Source organism: Lissotriton helveticus, chromosome 8, assembly GCF_964261635.1.
Source record: "Lissotriton helveticus chromosome 8, aLisHel1.1, whole genome shotgun sequence".
Lineage (NCBI taxonomy): Eukaryota > Metazoa > Chordata > Amphibia > Caudata > Salamandridae > Lissotriton > Lissotriton helveticus.
The window spans coordinates 1,238,578,787-1,238,603,776 of record NC_136069.1 but is presented as its reverse complement, the minus strand read 5'-3'; the positions used below and the strand labels follow the sequence as shown (position 1 = coordinate 1,238,603,776).

Sequence of the window (24,990 nt, the reverse complement as noted above, 5' to 3'; positions counted from 1 at the left end):
GAGGTCAAAGCATAGGACAGTGACCTGGAAGTGTTTTTAGACCACCAGAAACCGAAGGAAACCTCTGTGGCACTGCGGAACAAGTACATTAAACTCCTCATCCTGCCAGTCCAAGAACATAATCCAGTCCCCTGGGTCCAGGGCAGAAAGAACCTAGGAGAGCATCAAAATCCCGAATTTGTCTTTCTGAAGAAGATGCCCAGCAGTCGAAGCTCCAAAATTGGGCGGATCCCTCTGTTGTTTTAGGTCACCAGAAATAGTGGCAGTAACACCCCCTGCCTATCTCTGCCTCTGGGACTCTATCTTTGGCATCTTTGTACAGCAGAGACTGAGTCTCATGTGCCAGAACGGAGGCATGATCTGCCAAAGTCTTAACATAAACAGGTAGAGCATGAGGGGCAGTGGATATGAAGGGAAGGGCAGATTAATGTTGAACAAACTGCAGTACCTACTGGTCTGAAATTATATTCCAGCTGAGCTGAAAAAAATTAATTATGTCCCTTACTGGTTGCACGTGACCATGGAAGAGGAAATCAAGGCATCTTGCCCATAGCAGGGGTGGAGGAGGAGGAATACTGTCCATGGTGATGCCTAGGGCCTCTGCTGCCACCACACCCTCCTGAGGCACAAAAGGGTTGTGCTGGCTACTGTATAAATTGCAAAGGCTGCCTCTGGTGATATGCAAAGCCCTAAGAGTATCCATGAATTTCCAGTATTGCAGATGTAATTGATGTGCCAAAGAGACCAAATTTAAATTGCTGGTCATAGAATGGTGATCCTTAAAGCACTTCAATGCAGAGTTAGCTGTTTCACCAAAAAACCTGGAAACCTCGAATATCTGTAAGGGATGCCTACATTTCCCCAGCAAACTCCATGGCGTGCCTCCAGGCATGACAAACTGATTATGACTCCAGTGCCCATAGCGTGATCCACACTGTCCATCGTGTCCAGATCAACAGTCAAAACATATACTGTTGTGTCCTGCCCATCTTGGATTGTCTGAGTGACCTGAATTTGTCAGGGACGGGCAGTAAACTCTCACCGTCCATATTCCACACACGTTCCGTAAGGCATCCGATTTTCAGGGACCTCAGTGACAAACTGGCAGAGGAAAAGACTTAGGGCCAGATGTAGGTATCCAAATACCGGTCGGTAACGGCCGAAAATACAGAATTTCGGCCGTTACCGACCGGTATTTGGATATTGAGATGTAGGGCTTCAAAAAACTACAGATTCGGTAAATTTACCGATTCAGTAATTACCGAATCTTACAGATTTGGTAAAAAATACAGAATTATTACCTACATCTAATTTACCGATTCTAAAATACCGAATCGGTAAAATTCGGTATTTTAGAATCGGTAAAAAAGATTTACCTACATCAGGCCCTTAGAGAATATGTCAATGCGCTTCAACTCTCTGTCCAGAGGTGCAGTGCAGAACGCATTGGGATTTGCCTTGCTGATGGAAGCCTGATCCACCAAACTCTCAGGAGTCGGGTGCTGGTTCACAGCTGCTGGGTCCCCTAACTCAGGTCTATGGCCTAGCCACCGGTTGACTTACAGAGGAATCAAAAAATTGTTCTGACTAGGTTGCTATCAATGTTTCTGTCAAAGCCTCTTTAATAGGCAGCAAGGGCTCTGAAATAGCAGGGCCAGGCTTCACAATTTCTGTTAGTACATGTGCCTTGGTCTGTATGGTGGGCATTCTGTGGGGGCATAAACCCAGATGGATGTCCAACAGGAGCAGTAGGTGCAAGTATGAGCCCCACCTGTAGAAGTCCCACTGGTAGCACCAGCTGCCTGCTATAGTGCCTGAAAGCACTGCACAGAGACCAGGCATCATCCTAAAAAGCTTCTGCATTGCCTTTCTCAAGGCCTCTGTTTGCTGTAAGGTCGACAGCGTGGTGAACTTGGGGCACTCTGGGAACAGCTTGCAGGTGAGTTTGGAGTTAGTGGGTGGGAATTCAGTCTGGTCCTTTCATTCCAACTGCACAACTTCTACCCAGAGCGGGAGTGACATACGAAGGCAATTCTCTCTTGGACGTTTTGATTTTTTGTGGAGAAGGCGGTCCCTCGACTTCATCTTCAACATACCTAAGGACTTACCTACGTACAGAGACTTCGAGTGGGTCCCGATTCTGGCGCAGGGGCTGGTATGAGACCTGGAGTGGGTCCACTGCTTGGAGTGCAGCCCATGCTGTTTCTTGTGTTCAGAGACTTACATCTTTTCCTCCTGCTTCCTGTTGACCATGATGCATTTATCGAAAGCCTTGGAATCATGCCTGGACCCTGGACACCACAGGAAGACATGGTGTGGATCCGTGACTAAGGTCTGCTTCCTGCAGACATGGTGTGGGTCTGTGACCAAGGTCGGCTATCGGCAGTCATAGCACTGTTGGAAGCCTGTGGTATTCGGGGGAAACATTTTCTTAGCACACATTCTGGGAAACAAGTTTTTGTGATCTGTAAACACTGACAAAAAGTTAGGAGTGGAGCTCCGTATCGGCATCAAAGACCACTGAAAGAAAGAAGTTTACATCAGGGGTTGCGCCTTCATACAGTTCCATGTTGTCACTTCCTAGGGCAGTGCGAGGTTGCTGCAGAACCACTGGCACCACCCATCAGCGTGTAGTTGCTTTGAAAAGTTCTGGATTCAGTCTGACATCTGGGGTAATTCAAAAGTTGAGGAATCTGCATATAGAAGTATGTGTCATAAGCTTCCAGTTACTCTAGCAGAACAATTTAGATGGAAAATTGTACTATGAATGCTTTGGTCACATTTGTTGACAAACATGTCTCACTTTGCCTCACAGGAATTATTTGCAACTCCTGTAATCTGGGTTGAATGAATTGAGAAGAGGGGGCCGCTTGAGGGGAAATATCCCTGTCTATTTGGATCACTATTCTGGCATTTATTCCAAAATAGAATGGTTAAAAAAAAGGATTCACATGGGCATTTAATCACTCAATTTGATTCCCTGGCTTTCCGATCCTCAAACTCCATCATTGATCAATGATGCACCCTTCTGAAAAAAGTAAGAATGGGGTTAACTTAATTTGGCAAAACAAATATAGGAAAAGTATTTAATGGTGCTTTTAAATTCAAAAGCGATTTCTAGATCTCTTTATAACTTCTATAATGTTCATTTTTTGTTCTTTGTTTTAGGTGCAGAACTTCGTGAAAGAATGTATGAATTTTTGAATCACTTACCTGAACCCATTCCACAATTAGAGGTAAAATTAAAAACTTGATTTTTAGTCTTTGCTGCGAACTTGGCAGACAGGGGTACTCCGTCACAAACGTTGTGGATATCCCGTCCGCCAAATTGCAATCCCATTATATCCTATGGAACTTAAAATTTAGCAGACAGGAGATCCGCCACGTTTGTGATGGAGTATCCTATCTGAAAAGATCGTAATCAGGCCCATAGTCAGGACTCCTTTAATCCATCTTTTAGGCAATTATGGGTCATTTAAGCATTCTTAGTCTCAGTCTTAGACTTGGCTGCCATTTGGTTAAACTATTGACATAAACAATAAGCCTGATGTACAAAGCCATTTTGTGGTCCCAAAGCCTGCGATTCACAAAATCACAGGGTTTGGGACAGCAAAATGGCTTTTTGTTATATACTAAACCCATTTATGTAATTTGGTAACAGGTTACTGAATCGGTAAGTGGGTTTAGAAACCAATAACAAATCTCTATTTGGAAGGGACATGTTTAGGGCAACCCTTCCAAAAAGCGATTCATTAAGGTATGTAACAATGTTTTGAGACCAAAATCGCAAAATCGTTAAATATTGAAGATTTACAGATGCCTTAGAGAGAGGGTAACCCATTGGCAAATCGAAAGGAGTCCCTTTGGGACCACTGCCAACCCTGAAACAAACAAAATATGTTTAAATGCAGCTGTGTTTCCTTTAAGGAAAACGGGCTGCACTTTAAAAACAAATTTATTTTATTGGAATTGTGGCTCCAGAAATGGTGGTCTGCTTTCCCAAGTATTCAGAATTTTCCGAACCGACCTATTAGTACATAGTTAAGTTCGCAGAGTTTATTTTCATTCACAAAAAGTTGGTGCGCAATTTGCCACCACTATTAGCGAATGGAAATGCTGTACATCAGGCCCAATGGTTCCCATGGATTTACTGATAAAACCAATTATGAAATTAAGGGAGCCACTCAAGTACAAATCCTACACTTCCAATAAAAGACAATAGCAAAGTACATGATGTAAATTATATTTGAGATAATCTTCTTAGAATAATATAATGCATGACAGATATGGATAGGTGCTCCCAGCCACGACAGAGTAAAAGTGATAAGTGATCAAAAAGAAATAAATGTTCATGACAAGAACACTAAACCGTTTGTAAATTCTTCGTCTTTGGAATAGCCATAACTAAATGTCAGTTCTGGCGCACAATATGTATGATTACTGTTCCACCCAAATAGTGAGTAGTACAAAGTTTTGACCCCCGAATTGATTTTTTAAAAGGTCTTCGTCAGGACATATTAGGGTAGCAACCTCCTGTTGACTAACCTCTACATAGTACATGCATTTGTAGCCACTAGACAAATCTGAATAAATAAACATCTTCTAAATGACTGCAAAAGTTGTGCTTCTTGAGCACCTCCACTTAGAGGTTGTACTTCCAGAAAGCTTGAAGGGCCTCCTTGGTTCAACAAAGCGAAGCTACAGGAATTCCAAACCACTGGCTTGTGCTCAATGTCTGGTATCACAAATGCAAAACAACTTCTGGCGTAAGGTTATGAAAATTGTACATGAGTGGGTCATCATTTTCCAGCAAGGAACTGAGCCAAGCCAGTCTTGCCACCTGAGAAAAGCACAGCTTTGCATGGTGCATTTTGCTACAGTATACGATGACACAGGATGAAACAGAAAGTAAAATGTACAGTGCTTCAGTAAAGTGTAGAACAGGAGTGGATCATGAAAGGAGCATTCGTTTGGTGCTCATGTGATTGGATGTGTTTACTGAACAGGATCTGCAAAGGATGTATCTGGGTCTGATCTAATTTATCTGTCTGACCAACATGGTATCATACTCGATTAGTAGTGTCTAGAGATCCCTATGTGCATTTAGCAGTGCGGTATTATAGCCTGAACTGGTACCCGTTGTTTCTGTAGAGATGAGCCTGTCCAACATGACTGTTCAAGGATACAGACTCTGCACTACTTCCTTACTAACCCCACATAGCACTGAACCGCAGCTCAATGAGTCATCAGTAAAATTAAGGAATCAGTGCTGGGTGCTAACAATCACAGAAGGCTGTAAAGAAAAATACAAAGATTTATTGATTGAAATACTACTGTAATATACTGTAGTAATGCTTATGGTATAATTGCCTGCCTAAGTAGCGGTTGATTCAACACATAGGAACCGATCTGGCACAGGGATACATCATCTCTCAAGTTTATCTTCAAACTCAAATGAATAATCTAATTTGACTGGTATCTCTGAGATGGTCTTCCGCCTGTGTAGGCTTCCTGTCTTCTCTAACCTGTCCCCGCTTTCTTAAGTCATTGAAGACCCTCATGCTAAATGATCATTAACTAACTTAAATCTGATTGCAAATAGTTGTGGCACCTGAGGCTCATTAGTAGCAGTTTCATTGTAACTTCCTTAAAAGAGTTTGTAAATTTCTCCACCTGATCTGTGTAATGTAAGAATGTTTATACATTTGGCACAATCTTTTTTTAAGTGATTGGTTTCTCTGGCTACAGGTAGAATGTTGTCCCTGAAACTGAGTAAAGTGGGTAGGCAATCATAGCTCTTGGTGGGGCTCTCTGCATTGGTTTTCTTCATAGTTTCCAATAAGCCCTTTCCACTATAATATTGAGCGGGGGCATTGTTTGTGCTCATCTCAGATCTCTCAAAGATCCATGATGCACCATTAGTGCCTTCTGTAGACATACATAATGTGATAGGCAAAGAAACAGATTATATCATCAAAAGTTATTCAACAAGTGTCAAGTCAATAGGAGTCTTGTATATATTACCAGTAGATCACTAAAGTTGTTTAGTGATCATCAACATTTTGAAATTGGCATACATGGTGGAACAAAGGAAAAGTGTATGTAGAAATACTATTATACAGAACCCAGTGATAAGAATCCTCTACAGCAAAAAGTTCAATCAACATTCAATGAACTACAATAACAAAACTACCTTAATAAATCCCTTTATGAAGAAATTGAACTTCATCCCACTACTTGCTCGAACCCTAAACAAACTTATATAAAACCTTAATTCTTAACAATACCTATACAGTAATCTCAAAACTAACCAAAACTGACTCTGGTATGTACCGTAACTCTAACCTGACCTCTACTAGTAATCATCTTTTCAACGTTAAGTTTATTTTTGTTATAGTGGCATGACTTTTTTTCTTCGTAGTGGTTTATTCATAAACGTTTAGTCTCGATTTTGTATAAAGAATCTTGAGCAGTGTAAATTACAAGGGATTCTCTCATTCTGTGTTTACTGGAATCATGTTTTTATGTTTAAACATCATTTGTGGGTATTTGTTTGACATTAAAGTAATCTGATTGTTTTTTGCAGGACTATTTAGATACTGAGGGTTTATCTATGTTATTTCCAAGGGTTGAAATATTCCTAATACACCAACGGCCTGTCGAAATGCTGGAAAAACCACCAATGGATGGTAGGTTGGAATTTCAGAGACATCGCCAGCGGTCATTTATTGTTTTTTGGCATAGCTATTGCAAATCTGAAAAGCATAAATAATTTTTAGCAAATTTAAAATCTACATTTATTTTGACCAATTATGGATTATTTTTGCCTACTGATTCCAGCAGGCCTCTTACCGATGGCTAAGCAAAAGGAACAGTCAAACTAATAAGAGTAATAGTTAATTACAAAGCAGGTTATTATGTTTATGGAATTTAAGATGTTCCAGAGTGCAGCAAAAAAAAAGTGAAGTTCAATTTATGTTGTGGGGAATCTGTGAAAGAGCCTAAATAAAAAGCTCAATAAGATTGACTTGGCGCACAGCGTGATTGTAATTGGTCGGGTAATGAAATGGATCACAATAGAGTGGATAAAATTGTGCATTCCCACTTCCTCATGGTTCCTCATCCCAATCCTTAATTACTGAGGGTCCATGTTTGGAAACTCGGCCAACCATTTAAATTTGGCCTGGGCCATCTTTATATGACCTCTCACTTTGACAGTACTTTTCAAAATTCGGACATCTACTAGTGACAAGCTAGGTTCACTTGTATCGCTAAAACATGCGTTATAAGTCACAACCTTGCTGTGTGTGCAGTATTCACAACTACTGATTGACCTAGCAAAGGTGATCCAAATTATGCAACAGGGTTGACCAAATTATGCAACAGGAAAAGGGGAAATGATGCACCATAATGCGGCACATTGTGTGTCAGTATTTTTTAGCTATTTTGTCATTGTGATGCCCATTAACACCCATTAACACTACCAGAGCAAATGTTTCTCCTCGTTAGTACCAGTTTAACACTTGAACAGATTAATCAGCTACTGAAAGGTGACCTATTATCACCTAGGATCTGGCAAGTGGAAAGGATAAGAGCAAACGTAGTTAAAAGTGGGCGTAAACTCATTGGATTTCTGCACGCTAACTAGGTTTTTCAGGAGCTATAAAAGGCGAGAGGATGGGTGGACTTGAACATCTCTGCTATAATCCTGTTGAAGGCAGACCACATTAGCCAGAGAAATAGACAGGTGCAACATAAATGATGCTTGACTAGAAAACTGTTAGTAGGTTGAAAATTTAGAGGACAGATTGAACCGGATGTTATGTCAACCGTCAGTTTCTTCGTTTTAAGCCAAACAGGATCTTTATTGAAATACGCTATGTGATTTTTGTAAAACATTAGATATTCCTTTCAGCTGCATCATAGCACTTTCTGGAGACTCAGGTGTTAGGGAGATGAACAGTCCAATGGTGAAGGCATGGCTGGCTACGAGCTTGTCTGACCTTTCAGAAAGCCTTGTTCTCTTAGGAACTTTTGTTCTGTAAAAGCGGTGTGATAGATGGAAAAGCCCCCCTCTTATATTGAAAAATATGTCACATGTTAAGTATGTGGTTCAGGCCAGCCTTGGGTACTTGAGTGGTCAGTAGGGTTTGTGGATGAGGGGCCAGGCCCCGTTAGTGCAGTTGAACTGGGTTACAGACTTGTAACATGTAGGCCGAGTCTGTAATGAGGAGAAACATCCAGATGTCGACTTCAAACCTCAAAAGAGGCAAAGATATTTACAGAGAATTGAGTCTATTATTACTTTCTTAACATTATTAAAGTAACATGCACGTTTATAATTTCGGTGAATTAAAACACAATTGTTTAACCGTAACCCTACATTAAAACTGAAGTCTATTCATCTTTCTATTTTTAGACTATTTTGTACATATTGGAAAATTGAACCAGTTATTGGTTTTGAGCCAACAGATGGAGGATGATTTGAAGAACCTGGGAAGCCATAAATACATTGCTCATCAGTTGTCAGTCTTGTATGTAAGTGCTTGGTTCCGGCATTTCTAAAGCAATGTAATATCAGCATCAGCAAAACCAATAAGTCTGGCCTTGGCAAGATTGTGATAGTTTTTAAAAATGCATTTATTTTGTGCAAATAATTTTTTTTAAATGCATTGATTTTGTGCAAACATATGTAGTATGCAAACCAACCTACCAAATATCTAAAACATATCATTAATATGTGGCCCAGCAGCCTAGGTGCACTAGCTCTGGCACTGAAGTGCACTCCTTTTCAGGCAGCTGTGCACATGTGAGCAGGAGAAATTCAGTCACTCATAGTGCAAGCCAGCCATTCACTAATGTGCGCTGACCCACTGCCCATGTTGTAGTGGGTGGAAAGAAAATGTGAAGGACATTTGAGCATACCATCAGAAGAAAATGGCTTACCAAAAGCCCCTGTTTCTGTGTATATAAAGAATATTGTGTTTTTAGGTCTCGCCTGTCGATGCGCATGCGCATCGAGCTTGCGAGACTATTGGGGCTTAAACAGTCTTTAACCAACTTGCAAGGAATCGTGGCGATTCCTTGCAGTGCCCGTGAAATACAAGCTTAATGCGCATGCGCTTAAAAGCGCGTGCACATGCCCCCAGACGCCTGCCTGCCCCAGCTGCTTTCACACCCTCTCGCCGTCTGTTCCCCCTGCTGCGTCATCAAAGGCTTTCACGGCCGGCCGGCCGTGCTTTCAGTTTCACTGCCGGCCGGCCGTGTAAAGTGCGCTTCAAAGGCCGCTCTCCCCGCTCCGCCCCCTCCCCTGCCCACCGTGTCGCATTTCTCCTCCCCCCTCCCCTTCTCTGCCTTCCCTCCGTCTTGGATTTTCCCTCTGCTCTTTCCTTTATTCTTTTTCTCTTTCCTTTCACATTCCGTTTCTTTCCTTCCCTAGTTTGTTTCTTTTTTCCTGTTCCATTTTAAACCTCACACTGTATTTTCTGTACTCTTCCTGGGTGCACGCACCTCTTTTAGGACAAACGTTTAATCACACGCAGGGTGATGAACAAGGGGTTACATTTGCATGTTGTTTAGAGCTTCACTTCAAAGGGAACCACTCTCCCGCCCCCTGCTTCACACTTCAAAGGAATGCGCCCACGCCCACACAATGCCGAGAGCATTTCCCGGCCGATTTTCACCTTTTTTTTTAACATTGTAAGTGCTGGCTCAAAACGTCCCGACTGAAGTCATCATGTATGGCGTTCTATGTTTGCATTTGCGGAAGAAAGGAGCCTGGATCCAAGTCATTTGCCTTAAATAGTGAGGTCCTTGTTGAGCCATGTCACCACTGCGCAATGACTCGTACACCTTATTTGAAACATTTTGCGTGTTTTCAGAAATGCCGGGAGCCTTTGTCACCCATTTAAATCCGGATACTGACATAAAGGCACTTTAGGCAGCCATGTTGTACGTCTCTTTCTCTATACGCCAATGTCTGCGTGTCCTCCTCTCCTCCCCCTCTCATTTTTCCCTCCACTCACCCTCCTCTCTCCCTGCCTTGTTTTTATAATGCTCTGTATTTATTACGCCAATGTCTCCGTGTCCTTCTCTCCTTCCCCTCTCATTTTGTCCCCCCCCGTCACCCTCCTCTCTGACTGCCTTGTTTATCTAGTGCTGCACGCCACACGTGCCATTTCCAAATACCTGTAAATGCCATGTGTGATTGTTACCCAGTTTAAGAGAGGCCAGGTAGCTTCACATCACCGCACGTTTCAGCGACGAATGTCCAACTCACTGAACCTTCTTTCCTGCTTAAAAAAAATAAGAGTGAACACTACAACCGGGCGTACTACTCCCACGTGTGATGGGCAATTAGAGACCTATGAAAACCTAACCATTATTTTGGCCACATTTAGATATTACTACCTTACTCGGGACTGCTTAATTCAGCGGCCTCTGCTCTTTTGCAGCTAAACCTCAGAAGCTTCCGGCAGCAGGCTGTTCTCTGCAGCAGCCCCCGAACCCTTTCAGCTATCCTCTAGTTTAAATCCACCCCAAGTACAGTGGCTTCGTAGGGAAGTGTTTCACTGCAGTTCCTTTTAACCTTCTCCATGAATTCAACCCCTGGGACACACCTCGTGCTGGTATTGTGCAATATTCTGCAATTGGCCAATTTAATATCGGGTTAACGTGTTGTTTTGCAACTAGCTGATGTGAAGTGCTTCAGGGTACTACAAACAACTCGTTTTGTAAAGTTAGATCTGCCCTGGTTTGCGGCTTCACATCTCACATCTCAGTTAACTACAACACAGCGTTGCACATTTTTCTCGACTTCGGAAGGATGAGTCCCAATCTCATTTGTGCAAAGTGTTGTAATGGGATTATTGGAGAGTTAGAGAAACGTGCTCACAAGTTACATTTTTATGCAAATCATCTGAGTAAATAAACAATAGCATGGTGCCGTTTGCGTCCTTGACTTGATCTGGTTTTTATTTTTATTTTGCTATTATTCTCACAAAGGCTAAGGTCTGCCTACTTTAGTATTAAGTGCTATACGTCGCATAAGCAACAGCTAACCATTCACTCAACCACGCAACGCCACTCACCCACGCAACGCCACTCACCCACGCAACGCCACTCAGCCACGCAACGCCACTCACACACGCAACGCCACTCACACACGCAACGCCACTCACACACGCAACGCCACTCACACACGCAACGCCACTCACACATGCAACGCCACACACACATGCAACGCCACACACACATGCAACGCCACTCACACATGCAACGCCACACACACATGCAACGCCACACACACATGCAACGCCACTCACACATGCAACGCCACTCACACATGCAACGCCACTCACACATGCAACGCCACTCACACATGCAACGCCACTCAACAACGCAACGGCACTCAACCACGCAACGCCACTCAACAACGCAACGCCACTCAACAACGCAACGCCACTCAACAACGCAACGCCACTCAACCACGCAACGCCACTCACACACACAACGCCACTCACACATGCAACGCCACTCAACAACGCAACGCCACTCAACCACGCAACACCACTCAACCACGCAACGCCACTCAACAACGCAACGGCACTCAACCACGCAACGCCACTCAACAACGCAACGCCACTCAACCACGCAACGCCACTCAACAACGCAACGCCACTCAACCACGCAATGCCACACACACGCAACGCCACTCACCCACGCAACGCCACTCACCCACGCAACGCCACTCACCCACGCAACGCCACTCACCCACGCAACGCCACTCACCCACGCAACGCCACTCACCCACGCAACGCCACTCAGCCACGCAACGCCACTCAGCCACGCAACACCACTCAGCCACGCAACGCCACTCACACACGCAACGCCACTCACACACGCAACGCCACTCACACATGCAACGCCACTCACACACGCAACGCCACTCACACACGCAACGCCACTCATCCACGCAACCCCACTCATCCACGCAACGCCACTCATCCACGCAACGCCACTCATCCATTTGCAAAACGAAAAATGTAAAACTCTTCTATTGCGAGACCTATTGCATTTTCAATGCTTGTTCCTCACTTGCAGAGCTCTGATCTTACACTCTGCCACTCACTGAGAGTGGTGCAGAAATGTCAGAGCTATGCATTAATTACATTATCGAACAGTTGTATGATTCCCACAGATTTTGAGAAATGCAATAACTGTTCATCACATCATGTAAATACCATTAACAATCACCACCAATTAAAAAGTTTGGTGGTAACCTATCCCCAAACATATAGTAAAATATGCCTAACAGCACATTCTAAGTTTTTTAAATGAAATATTCTCACATTTTTCTCTGTTTGGATTTGGATCCCGGCAGCAATACATCTTCTCCAAAAGTGTGGTATTACTCCAGGATTTAGATCTTTCTATAAATGAGTACATCAATGTGACTCAATACAGTCATTATAATGCAACAGTCTTCCCACTGTAAGGTGAATTCACGGTAATGATTGATCGTGTTGAAATGTTGCACTATTTCTTAATGCAGACATTTCACAGAATTTGTATTTTTTGCAGAATGCATTATCCCACCTAGGAGCAGCTACTTGGTCATGTGCACATCACCAAAACTTTTACAAATTTAACATCCATAAAAAGCGGTTCTCCTAGGGATCCCGCCCGCTCCGAATTCTTAAGGAGGTAGCTTCCACGGTTATCCCACCTGTGACTCATCTGATCAACACCTCACTCCAACAGGGAGTTGTACCCCCGAGCTGGAAGGCGGCGGTCGTGAAAGCCCTGTTAAAAAAACCCTCCCTCGACCCCGAAAACCTGGCTAACTATAGGCCCATCTCCCTGCTCCCAGGAATCAGCAAGATTGCTGAAAAACTGGTGAATAAAAAACTTTCCCAGTTTCTGGAAGCCAATAATATACTAAAAAGCTCCCAGACGGGCTTTCGCCCAGGGCAGGGCACGGACATCGCCCTCCTGGCAGCGGTTGAGGAGGCCAGAGCGCTATTGGACGGAGGAGGATCAGTGGCAGTGATCCTCCTCGACCTAAGTGCGGCCTTCGATACCGTTAACCACCGACTTCTCATTAAAAGACTCAAGGGAGCCGGTGTAGAGGGCTCTGCTTTAGCCTGGCTTACATCCTTCCTGACTCAACGGACCTACCAGATCTGGGAGAACAACGCCTGCTCCTCCGAAATCCCCTTCCAATGTGGTGTGCCTCAGGGCTCCTCCCTGAGCCCCACATTATTTAATATCTATATGTCCACATTGGAGGAGGTCATTATCCCATTCGGAGTGAGCGTCGTCAGTTATGCCGACGACACACAATTAGTTGTATCACTATCTCACCCCAGATAACAACCAGCAGATCTGTTTAACTGCCTTGTGCAGGTCCATCACTGGATGAACACCTCTGCCCTAAAACTAAATGGGTCAAAAACGGAGGTTCTACTTCTCGGCCCGAAAGGACTCACACTTTCCCCGAACATCTGGCCAGCCCATCTGGGCCCTCTCCCCGAACCTAAAGAGGAAGTAAAGAGTCTGGGAGTGTGGCTTGACTCCGACCTCTCGTTCACCGTGCAGGCAAAGAAAGTGGCTGGGACATGTTTCGGACTTCTGAAGTCATTGAGGAAAGTCCTCCCCCTCCTGCCCACCAACTCCCAAAAGTTGCTAATCCAAGGCCTAATAATCTCGAGGCTGGATTATAGCAACGTGATATACTTGGGCGCCCCGAGGTGACTCTGAATAAACTTCAGAGAATTCAGAACACCGCGGCCCAAATTCTCACTAACACCCCTGCCAGAGCCTCGGCCAAACCGGCCATAAAACTCCTCCACTGGCTCCCTATAAGAGAGCGGGTCAAATTTAAGGCCCTGTGTCTAGCACACAAACTACGACAAAATCAAGGCCCCCCTGTTCTCAAGAAATTTATCATACCCTACAAACCCTTAAGACCCCTCCGTTCTAACACAGAAAACCTCATTGTTACCCCCAGATTCAAGAAAGCCCGGTCAGGAGGAAGACGTTTCTCAGTCCATACCGCACGACTCTGGAACTCACTTCCCCTGGCCCTGCGACTTGAACCTCAATACCTCCGCTTCAGGAAACAGCTCAAAACCCACCTTTTTCCCCAGTGAATCTCTTCCCCTCTTTCCCTCCCTTGTCCCACTGAACTTAGGAGTTAGGATCTGTTAGCGCTGGGATACCTCCGGGTGACTACGCGCTCTACAAAAATAAATAATAATAATAATAATAATAACATAACCGGCTGCTGAATTGATTGATTCATTACATGATTTTCTAAAAAATGTAATACATTGATGCTTTCTATACAGCAACACACCAGTCTAAGTCAACTTCTTACTGTCATTATAACCTTAACAACTGTTAACCAGATTAGAGGTTCTGAAACAGATATTCGTTTAGGTGTTTCCTAAATATCACAATAACATCAGTAGAAAAGTTAGCTACTGAGATAGAAAATGAATGTGTGTCCGTCCTCATGTAACATAACTGGAGCTATGTAAAGCGCTCTGATACCCGATTCGGTTCGGGTCTAGTTCGCGCTATATAAAACTCTGCAAAAAAAAAAAAAAAAAAATCAAAAACTTGACTCCTTTCTGTTTTGTCACATTCTTCTTCGCTTGTCTTTGTGACACTTTTCATGTCCTCGATTTCTTTAGTTCTTCTTATTGGATTGTCACTTTGTTTGAGCCACACTGCTGTATGTTCCATGCTTTTCGCTATTTGAATTTCACCCTCTTTTTTTAAATCTTTTTCTTGAGAAGATGAAATAGGTCATACAGGCTGTATTACAACGAAAGAAATCCAGAAACAAGATTTAGCAAAAGGTTTAGCATTACATCATTCTTTCCATTTCAACCTAGGAGCTCCGTGCAGAGTATACATTACTAAAGACGGGGAGAAAGACACAAACCATATCAAACGGTGCAGACTTATGTCAGGTGCCTGAAGGGCAAGTATTAACAAAGAGCAAAATAACAAGAAGAAAAGAAAACAGAGAAAGGCAAACAACAAATAGTCAATAGAAAAATAATGTTTTCTTCAAGCAAGGCATAGTTCTGTTTAGGTGACATACCATAGCTGGAAAGGTCTGTTACGTGTTGTGGGGCATGCGTAGCCCAATGTCATGACGTCGGGGTGGCACCAGCACCCGATGGTTGTGAAGGGAACAACTGCAGCGCCCTAAGGCAACGAGGATTAAAGAAAGTGAACTCTATACAATTAAGATATTGACGGAGAACACATCACACAGCCTGGAATTTAGTGTTGGTTCTAGTTAAGTTATGGGAAAGTTGCTACATAGCTAAAATATGCCATAGGCAGGCAAACCTCTGGGCCATATTCTGCGGGGTAGATTGTTTCCAGAGCAATGAGATCGTCTACCTGGCTGTGTGTAACAAATAGCTTATGAGGGTCCATTCCGCTTTAGTCTTCGCCTTCAGGGTTGTAGGACATAGTCCAGAAATCACCATCTCGAAGGAAGCTGTGCCTTTAATATGGCTAAGCACCTCCTTCCAGAAGTTAGTGACTGAGGATCATGCCCACCAATGTGATGAAAATCCCCACAGGCATTGCGGCACCTCCAACAGAGGTCTGAGGACCTAGCGTAGATGGTGGACAGTCGCAGTGGCGGCTCCTCCACTAAGGCGGAGGAGCTTCGCCCCACTGCCTTTAAGCAGGAAAAGAAAGGAAGAAATAAAATGATAATAACGTAATGTTATTATCATTTTATTTTTTCCTCCTGCTGCACAGCTTTGCGTGAGGGGACAGGGCAGGGCTGCAGAGCAGGGTAGAAGGGTACAACCCTCCAAAGGGCCCAATGACTGTTTGGTCGGCCAGAACAGTCATGCGCACTTTCCTGTTCTCCATGCAGGCGGCATTACAGCCTACATGGAGTACATGCCCACCCATCCAGTCCCTGGCTGAGCACCGTGTCACAGCGCTCAGACCAATCACAATGCTGCATTGCAGCGTTGTGATTGGCTTAGGTGTGGAAGCCTGGCTGCCTTCTCCCTATTCCGACATGGAGTTGGACACAGTAATGCAGGAGCAGAGACGCGGGACCCGTCGGTGTCTGTCCCGCCACCCGCGAGCCGTGTCAGCCACCCCTGGACAGTCGTGATGGTATATAATACCATTGGTACATGATTTTATATGCTGTTTCCTGAAGGGAGAGGCCAAGATATGTTTTGGGAATGTCACACTACAGAGTGTCCAGAGGCTTAGGTATTTTCTCTTCTGTGACATCCTTATCCCACTGGTGTTCTATCGTGGTGCATGTGTTGGAGATTAGCTCGCATGACCAACTTTTCAAAAGGAGTGTACAGTCGGATGGTCTCGGGAGTATACTGTGGGATGGAGTGCCCAATGCCTCAATTGAAGGTATTGTATCAGATTAATTTTATTTTAAGCATGGAAGAATCTGTGATTTTCCCAGAGCCAGCGCCAGGACTCAAACCTGGTTCCACAGGCAGAAAGGTGGCAGCTGTGGCCGTTAGGCCACATCCATATTTCTCTATTCATGTGTGAAAGTAATACACACATGGGATGATCGTGTATGATTGCGTATAGAGAGCATATTCTTTGTTGTAATGGCTTTGAGAGGTGAAAAACACAGCAGCAAAAATTACTGGAAGGTTCATTTGGAGTCTTGTTTGGGAATACTTGTAATGTAATGTATGTATACTTGTAAAGCGCACTGTTACCTCGTTACGTGGCGTCCTGGCGCTGTATACCGCTGGGGAACCCGTCCTGGCTTTCCCTGTGAGAGGGCACCCCAAGGTGAAGCCAGGCATCCCTGGCGTTGCTGGGGCCGTTGTGGAGATTAAGCAAGCTATTGCCCAGAGTTGCAGAGTGGGACCCATGGTTAGCTTAGGCACCTAAGCGAGAATTATCGAGTCCGCGGACATTGACCCAAGACCCTGCCGCGTCGGGAATTGAACCATGGTCCCGGGCCGACCTCTGCTTCAGGGTCTGCCGCTTCTAACAGTGAGCCACACTTCTCCTTGCAAGGGTTTGTTTTAAAACAGGACATAGTTCAGCACCTTTGCACCAGCGGTGTGGAACAATTTTCAGAGTGGAGGTGCTGACATCAATGCTACATCACAGAAGTCATAGAGATTGTGAAAAATCCTAACTTCACATAAAGTATAACATGTTTTCAGTAGGAGAGTAATAAGAGTATAGTACGTTTTTGATGGTGCATTTTGGAACAATCTGTCGCAAAATTATTATTAAAACATTGTGTGGTAGCATTCTGTAATTCACAGTCAGGACATTTTCTGCTGAAATGGTCACTAAATGTGCACTGTTTTACTGATAAATGTATAGAGCAGACAAATGCTAATGTGTGGAACTCAGGTTTCAGTGAATATTTATCATTTGCGCATAATCAAATAAAGGGTCTTGATCCTATTAAAATCTTTGTTTCCATCACACTTCAGAATTACAAAGAAATGTGCTTCATTTTTGCTTTCCTAACTGCTGATATATTCTGAAATATGTGTTTAGTTAATTTACAGGTATTTCAGTTTTGTCGCCTGTTACAATAAATGACATCATTCAGGCTTTCCTTTCACGTTGCATGTACCCCAATAAGATTGTCACACAGTTCACTTTATAAACTACTCTCACTTTGCAGTCATAGTAAGGAAAGTAAACACCAATCCCATGTTTAAAGAATAAACAACAAATTGTGAAAAGACTTAGCCTGACTTTTCATCTCTCTCTTTATGGCTCAACAAATGTGACAGGGTAAATACAATCTTGTCACACCAGAAATCGACTTGACCCAGCAGTGGGTCATGTCTCACATTTATGGAAACACTGGCCTACTGGGTAAAGCATTGACAAGTTGTTTGTTGAACTTCCATGATGTTAAATGTAGCAGTTAGTGCCTGTGATCTATGACAGTGTTTTGTCCTTTGTTGGTAGAATATGGTTCAACAAGGTTACAATGCATTTACCATTTATAATCCTTAGTATTACTGTTTAGGAAGTCCATACATAACGCACTCGGTCTGTGAGAGATGACATTTATTCATTTTATTTTTAATAGAACAGAAGGGCAAGAAAAAAGCAAATATATTCAACTGTCAAATACAATAGCATCTAAATAAATACAGATTCTGTAACCACATTCACTTTTTTGCTGTTTTGTGAATGATATAGTAGAACTGTACATATTTGGAGAGAATCAAGTTTCAACCTTATTCTTTTTTTGCTTCCCTTTCAGAAATTCCTCAATTATTTCAATGGATGTTTACCTCTGGACATACTAAAGAGAGATATTGAGATAAATTTTAAGTCTATAAAAACAGCACTGGTGGCAGATGAAGGATCTAATCAGGAACCTCTTTTATCTGGATATTGTCTTGACTGGTAAGATGGCTAATTTTCTCTTTTTGAATAACTTATTTCCCTATATAAAAGCCTGAGTGAACCTCTAAGCATACTCTTTATTGCTCGCTTTGTATGGAAAAAGGGTGAAAATACTGTAAGACCTCTATTTTATGACCCCATTGTGAATAGATAAGCAAAGAAGAGGTGACACAGCCTCTGTTGTTACACCAAAATTACTAGACTGGTGGTTCTGCAATAAGGTTAGTCTGGATGTTTAATAGATATATGTGTGAGAGGCTGGCTCAGTATATGATGTATACTCATGAGAGTGGACACTTTGCACTGATCCAGGCAACCCTTATGGTGATTTTAGTGGGCTTAGACAACCTTAAACAACTCTCTAAGTGGTAGCTGTGGAGAGCAGCCTTCAGGCTTAGACCCGAAGGAGTGTAAAGCAACTTCTTTTACCAGAACACAATCTTATACGTATAGATTAAGTGTAAAAAAACACACAGTGTATTTATAAAAATATCTATTTATTATATAAGACACTCACTAACACATACAGATATTTCCTACCCGGAGATGTACACAATGCGCACAATACTTTTCAATAGAAACAGGCAAGTAGCACAGAATACACAGTGATCCCCAAGGGGAGACCAACCAATATACTAAAATAGTGGTATGCGAACCACAAATCGAGTCAGAACAATAGTCAGAGGACGTAGAAGTGCCAGGGACCCAAGGAACCACCCAGGGTGAGTATCTAGGAGCCCCACGGAGGTTGTGAGCAGTGTAGGAACACAATCGCGTTCTCCGTATAAATCAATGTGTAAGTCGCGGTTTCAATTTTAAAAAAAGAGAACCCTTCACAGTGGACCCTGAAGAAACCCTGTGGAAGACAAGAGATTGGAGAGCCACCCCATCCGTGGATACCTTAGGAATCAGGATACCTGCACCAGGGAAGCCGGGTGCATAGGTGTGAAGTGGCTTCAGAAACCGTTGTCAAACTCAACAGGAGACTTCAGAAAGATGCCGCTGCTGGAGAAGGTGAAAGTGTCCGGTGGAACCCAAAGGTGGATTCAAGATGTAAAGAACCTGCAAGCAAAGGGGACAGAGTCTATGCCTCTCAGGAGTGACCAGGAATCACGGAAGACGAATGCCCACCGATGTCTGGTTTTGCAGGAGAGCTGACAGTGACCTTGAAACTGCAGCTGTGTGGACCAGACAATGCTGTGCAAGACCAGGAGCTGTACACAAGCTGTCCCACGTCGGATGTCGAGAGTTGAGGGGTCGGTGTCCTGCAGGAGCGCCAACAAGCCTTGGCAACTGCAAAAAATGAAGGAGTAGAAGAATAGAAGAAGGTGCAATGTCTGGACCATTATGTAGGTAACAAGGACCCCCTGTAAGTAATCTAGAGCTCCTAGGACAGGGTATAACAACAATTGTGAACAAAATTCCTAGGCAGTTCAATTGGTAAACATTACATCAACATTTTTTCATTAGGAAAAGACAACTGATAGTAAAGAACTCTGTGTGAAGAGAGAGTTTGTTCAAATGTACAAAATTTCATTTTATTCATATATTTGATAAAAAAGCGAAAAATACATGTTGATAATAGATTTGGATATTAAGTCTGTTACACAGTTAGTATTATACATACATGATTGAGAATGATGGTATAGAGAACAGTATAATATCGACAGTGAAAAGATACCAAGATATGACACTAGAAATATTAAAACAAAGACTAATGCAATTGCATTAGTCTTTGTTTTAATATTTCTAGTATCATATCACTGTCACACTGAGTTCTTTACTATCAGTTGTCTTTTCCTAATGAAAAAATGTTGATGTAATGTTTACCAATTGAACTGCCTAGGAATTTTGTTCACAATTGCAATGTCTGGACCAGCAAGGTCCAGGAGACTCTCCACAAGCAGGGGGGGTCAGGGCAGGCCCTGAGCAATCAGGGGAGCCCAAAATAATTAAAATGTGAGCCTCAACAGGACCCACAGGCCGTAGGCAATGGAGTCGCAAGAGGACCTTGAGCAGCTAACAAAGAAGCAGGCCCACGGTGCAAGCAATGAAGTGTGGTCAAAGATTCTAGTCACTCGAGATGCTTGAGGTTGGGGCTACTTGGACCCCAGAGATCTTGGTGGAAGGAAGCCAACAAGCCTTTGCAACTGCAAGTCGACGCTGTGCACAGGGGTTCAGTTCCTGCAACTCCGACGAGGGATACTGGCCTCAAACTTGTATTGTGACCCCTGGACCAGGGGGAGGATACACCCCTGTCCTTTGTCCAGTTCCGCACCAGACTGGAAGCCAACGGCTCCCTGAACTGGTTCGATCTGGAATAGGCACGGAGGGCACCAAATGTGCCCTGCCTGCAGACTATGGCACTGGCAAGTGCTCCCACCCTGTCCCAATACACTAAACCCTGTCTGGGAGGTGTTCATACCTCCCTGTGACAGGATGCCTATTGTTCTGCATTCCCTTGCTCGAGCTTGTCTCAGCAGCAGGAGGGCAGAATGGTGTCTATGGTCAGCAGCAGCCATGTTGTGCTGTCCGGGTCTAGAAGACTAGTACCAGGAGCACTGAGGGCCTAACGGAGGGCCTTAGCAGTGCTTGAAATCATACCTTGCACACCGTTTATGGTGTGGGGGTATGATTACAAAATGTTTGATATCAAACACGACAGGGTTTGTTACAGCCAGTTTCAAGATGGTCATCGCGTAATGACGAGGTGCCCCTCTAAATGTGATATGGCTGTCTCACTTACAACCCGGGAGAATTGACTCCAAAGGCTGTAGGGGTGTCCTGCTCATGCAGGGGCACCTTCACACTTAGAACCAAGCACCCTGCCTTCAGGATTGAAAAGGCCTGCTGTAGGGGTAACTTAGAGGTTTTAAGTGCAGTGACCTTAGATATACGGAAACCTATATCTTTCATAAGTGGTGCTAGCACCAGCTTACACAGGCTGCAATGGCAGGCCTGTAGAGATTGTTTGAATGGACTCCCATAGGTGGCATAATACATGCTTCAGCCTATGGGGGACCTCTGGGATACCTATGCCCGGGGTACCCTAGTACCATATACTAGGGACTGATAAGGGTACGCCATTATCCAATCTGGGATGTACCTAGGTACTTACCATAACCATTTAGGGGGGAAAGCAGAGAGACTCTGGTCCTGATTTGATTAGCAGTATCCCAGTCAGACTAGTATTAAACAGCATTACATCAAGCAAAAAGTGGGGGTAACCATAGAAGCAGATCCTACTTTCCTATAATATGATATTTGTAAAGCGCTGCTTATCACCCGCGAGGGTATCCCCGCCCTGTGCTGCAGAGTCAGTCAAAGTGCCAGTTCATGAGTTCCTTCCTGAAGTGGGTCAGCGAGGGTGAGGTGCATAGGTGAGGGGATTGGTGTTCCAGGACTTGGCGGCGAGGAGGGAGAAGGAGCGTCCTCCAGTGCAGCAGCGGTGGATGCCTGGTACCTATACGAGGGAGAGATGAGCAGAGGGCAGGTTCCTGGGAGGTAGGTGGGAATTCAGGCGGTGGTTCATGTAAGCGGGTCCTTGGTCGTTAAGGGCTTTGTAGGCGTGGGTCAGGAGCTTGAATTGGCATATTTTCTGGATGGGGAGACAGTGGAGGTCTTTCAGGTGCTGGGTGACTGGCTGATTTCTTTTAAAAGTGTCCAAATATGGTTGTTTATTTGTCTTTTTAGAAGGGTGTTGGTGGGAGCACTCCTCACTGATTAGTGCTCAGATGAGCAAGCATCCTTCAGAGTATGCTATGTTGAGGTAGTAAAGAGATAGCTGTTTCAATCTCTCAAGGTCTTGGCAGAAACTTGGATGCATATTTTGAAGTCTTTGTGGGTTGTCTGCTAAGAGTTTCTTCTTCCTACATACAATTTAATTGAATGATACTATTATGCTAACACTGCTTATTTAAAGTGGAAAAAGTCTGTAACAGCTCTATTATGAAACACCAAATAAAAATATTATGCAGCAAAATGGGAAGCATTCTAAAATAATATTCTGGTTAAATATATGCTTGCTCATTTTGTACTGTACATAATAGTTAATTGCTTCTATTCTAATCATAATGTAAACATTTTTTTTTGTTTAAATCTGTTTATTGAACATTTTCCGCATTTCAGAATGTAGCATATACATTATTATTAGGGATCCCGGTTTTATGGTATTTTTTTTTTTACATTTCTGGCTGTATCTATCCATATTTATTTTGTGTCAACTTTATCTGTATTTATCCTTATTTATTTTGGGTTTTGTGAAAAAAATAAAGCTTAAATTGGTATATTTCCACATTTATTTAACCAATAAATATTCAGTCATGCTTGTATGCCTGCCAGGTTTCAGTGATATGGACACCCGCAGAAGATAAATCAATGCACTTATATGAAAATATGAACATTTCAGTACCATCCTTGTGCATATCTACTGTTGTTTAAGCCTCTTTACTAAAATTCCTTTTTTTAACCCCCTTACCTATCAATCCCCACAGTTATTGGCCTGGCAATCATGGCAAAGTGTATTTAGAATCCCAGAAAAAAGCACCCAAGTGCCGTTTTTAACCACGTTTAAAAATAAACACAGACAAGAAAGTAAATGGTTTTCAGTCTGTATTTATCTGTAAAAACGGAAAACAGGGAGCCTTAATTATTATCAACCACAGAATAACACAATTTCTATCATGCTGGAGTGGCATACAGTTAAATTCAGAAGAGCGTGTGGTATACATTATCAGCCACTAGCGTCTGGAGAATGTGTTGCATGTGGACTATGAGAACGCTGCTTAGTCGGTAACTCACATTTTTAGATCAGACTGGCCAACCAATAGCAATAAGAAGATTTAGTTAATTCTAATCAGAGGGGTGAATAACAATGAATATGAAACAGGGCCGCACCCACCTAGTCAGCCAACATGTATCTCTTTGCAATACACCATCATTTGGGATAAATAAAAGAACAGGGTGGTAAACGGGCAGTGAGGAGCATACAATACATTTAAAAATTAATGCACAGCAGTGGAGATTTTGTCTACTACGGTGTCTAATGATCGTCTGGTGGAGTCAACAGTGTGCAACAGTGCAGTTTGGAAATCAGTCGGATAGTGTCCCACCTGGCTGCCGTTGGAGCCCTTCGTGTCTTACCTGTGTAGGACAATACTAGGCTCTTGAGCCCACATGATCATGGATTGCTCCCAGGCAGCGAGATGATTTCCATTTACGGGTAATTAGGCGCGTGTTCATCAGGAGACCTAAATTGAGAAATTGGGTGATAGCCTTGTGTTTTCTGTCTCTGTGGTGTAGGCCTCATAGGCAGACCTCCCATGTGTGCAGTGAAGTGCGTCCTGTGCAATTTGTCAAATGCGTAGTAACACTCTGCCAGTACTGGCGAAGAGACGTACAGGCCCATATCATGTGCAGTAAATCGGCATCAGGCCGGCAACAGCGGGGGCAGGTGGCGTCTGTGCGATGAAAATAATGGTTTATCTTGTTAGGATTGAGGTAAGCTCTATGAAGGACGTAATAATGGATGAGGCGAAAGCGGGCATTGCGTGCAATACGAACAGGACACTCAAGTATAGCACTCCACTCCTTACCCGTGGATGGGCTGCCCAGGTCGTCTTTCAGTGTCGGTGTGAGGGGGTGAGCAGCGCTGCGGCATGTGTGAGCACCGGGAATCAGTGATCCAACATATCAGGTGCCTCCCCATTCCCATTATATGGAGATATTGGATGGTAAGGTGCATCTGGTGTTGGAATTGACCAGGAGGTAGATCGACTTCCTTAATCAGAGACTCAAGAGAGATGAGAGTAGCCTCGCAATACAGATCACCTAGTGTATATTGTCCTATCTCGTGCCAGGGGCTATTTCTGTCAATGAGGTGATCTGACCTCCCCTCAGTGTGCCAAGCAAAGATAGTGCCAGGGCATATGGCTGAGTTGCCTTAGTGAGAAAGAGGTAGCAATGGTACGCTACTTGCAGGAGAGTGGTGCCAGGCATTGCCACCCTTAAACAAGTGTAATATGTTAGTTAAGCCCCAGGCTGGTGAGGCAGTGGTAGTGTCAGTATTTTGGAGGCCCGCCAGCCCTCGGGCTACCTACTGAAGCTGGGTTGCCAAATAATACTGCTCAAATTTGGTAACAGCAAGTCCCTCCTTATCCGTAGGTAAGTAAAGCTTCTGCAGCGCCACCCTACAATGTATGTTATGCCAGATAAACTCCGATGTCAGTTTCTTAAGAGACCGGAATAAGAGCTTTGTGACATAAAGAGGGAGGTCGGAGAAGTTGTATAACAGACGGGGCAGCATTACCATTTTGGTAAGAACTATGCTTCCCACCACAGAGAGTGGCAGTGACTTATGAAATTCCATCTGTGCTCGCAACAATGATACCGCACTTGTGAGGTTGCTGTCGAAAAGGTCAGCAGGTGTGTGGGAGATGCGGATTCCCAGATAGCGAAATATGGTAGGTTGCCATGCCAGTCGAACCCAATTGAGGCAGAAGGCATGGTCAGCTGTTGTGGTGATAAGTGGAGAAAGGCATGATTTAGCCTACTTGTCCTCAAGGCTCAATA

The 24,990-nt window shown here is 43.7% G+C and overlaps 1 protein-coding gene across 1 annotated transcript in view; it reads left to right on the top strand.

The window, feature by feature from the left end:
• LOC144771939 (uncharacterized) overlaps positions 1-24,990 on the top strand; it is an 83,263-nt gene that overhangs the window by 34,122 nt on the left and 24,151 nt on the right. Inside the window, exons 4-7 of the mRNA XM_078656169.1 lie at positions 3,169-3,236; positions 6,587-6,689; positions 8,420-8,538; positions 18,275-18,420. Coding sequence (XP_078512295.1) covers positions 3,169-3,236; positions 6,587-6,689; positions 8,420-8,538; positions 18,275-18,420 — 436 coding nt within the window. The remainder of the gene's footprint in view (positions 1-3,168; positions 3,237-6,586; positions 6,690-8,419; positions 8,539-18,274; positions 18,421-24,990) is intronic.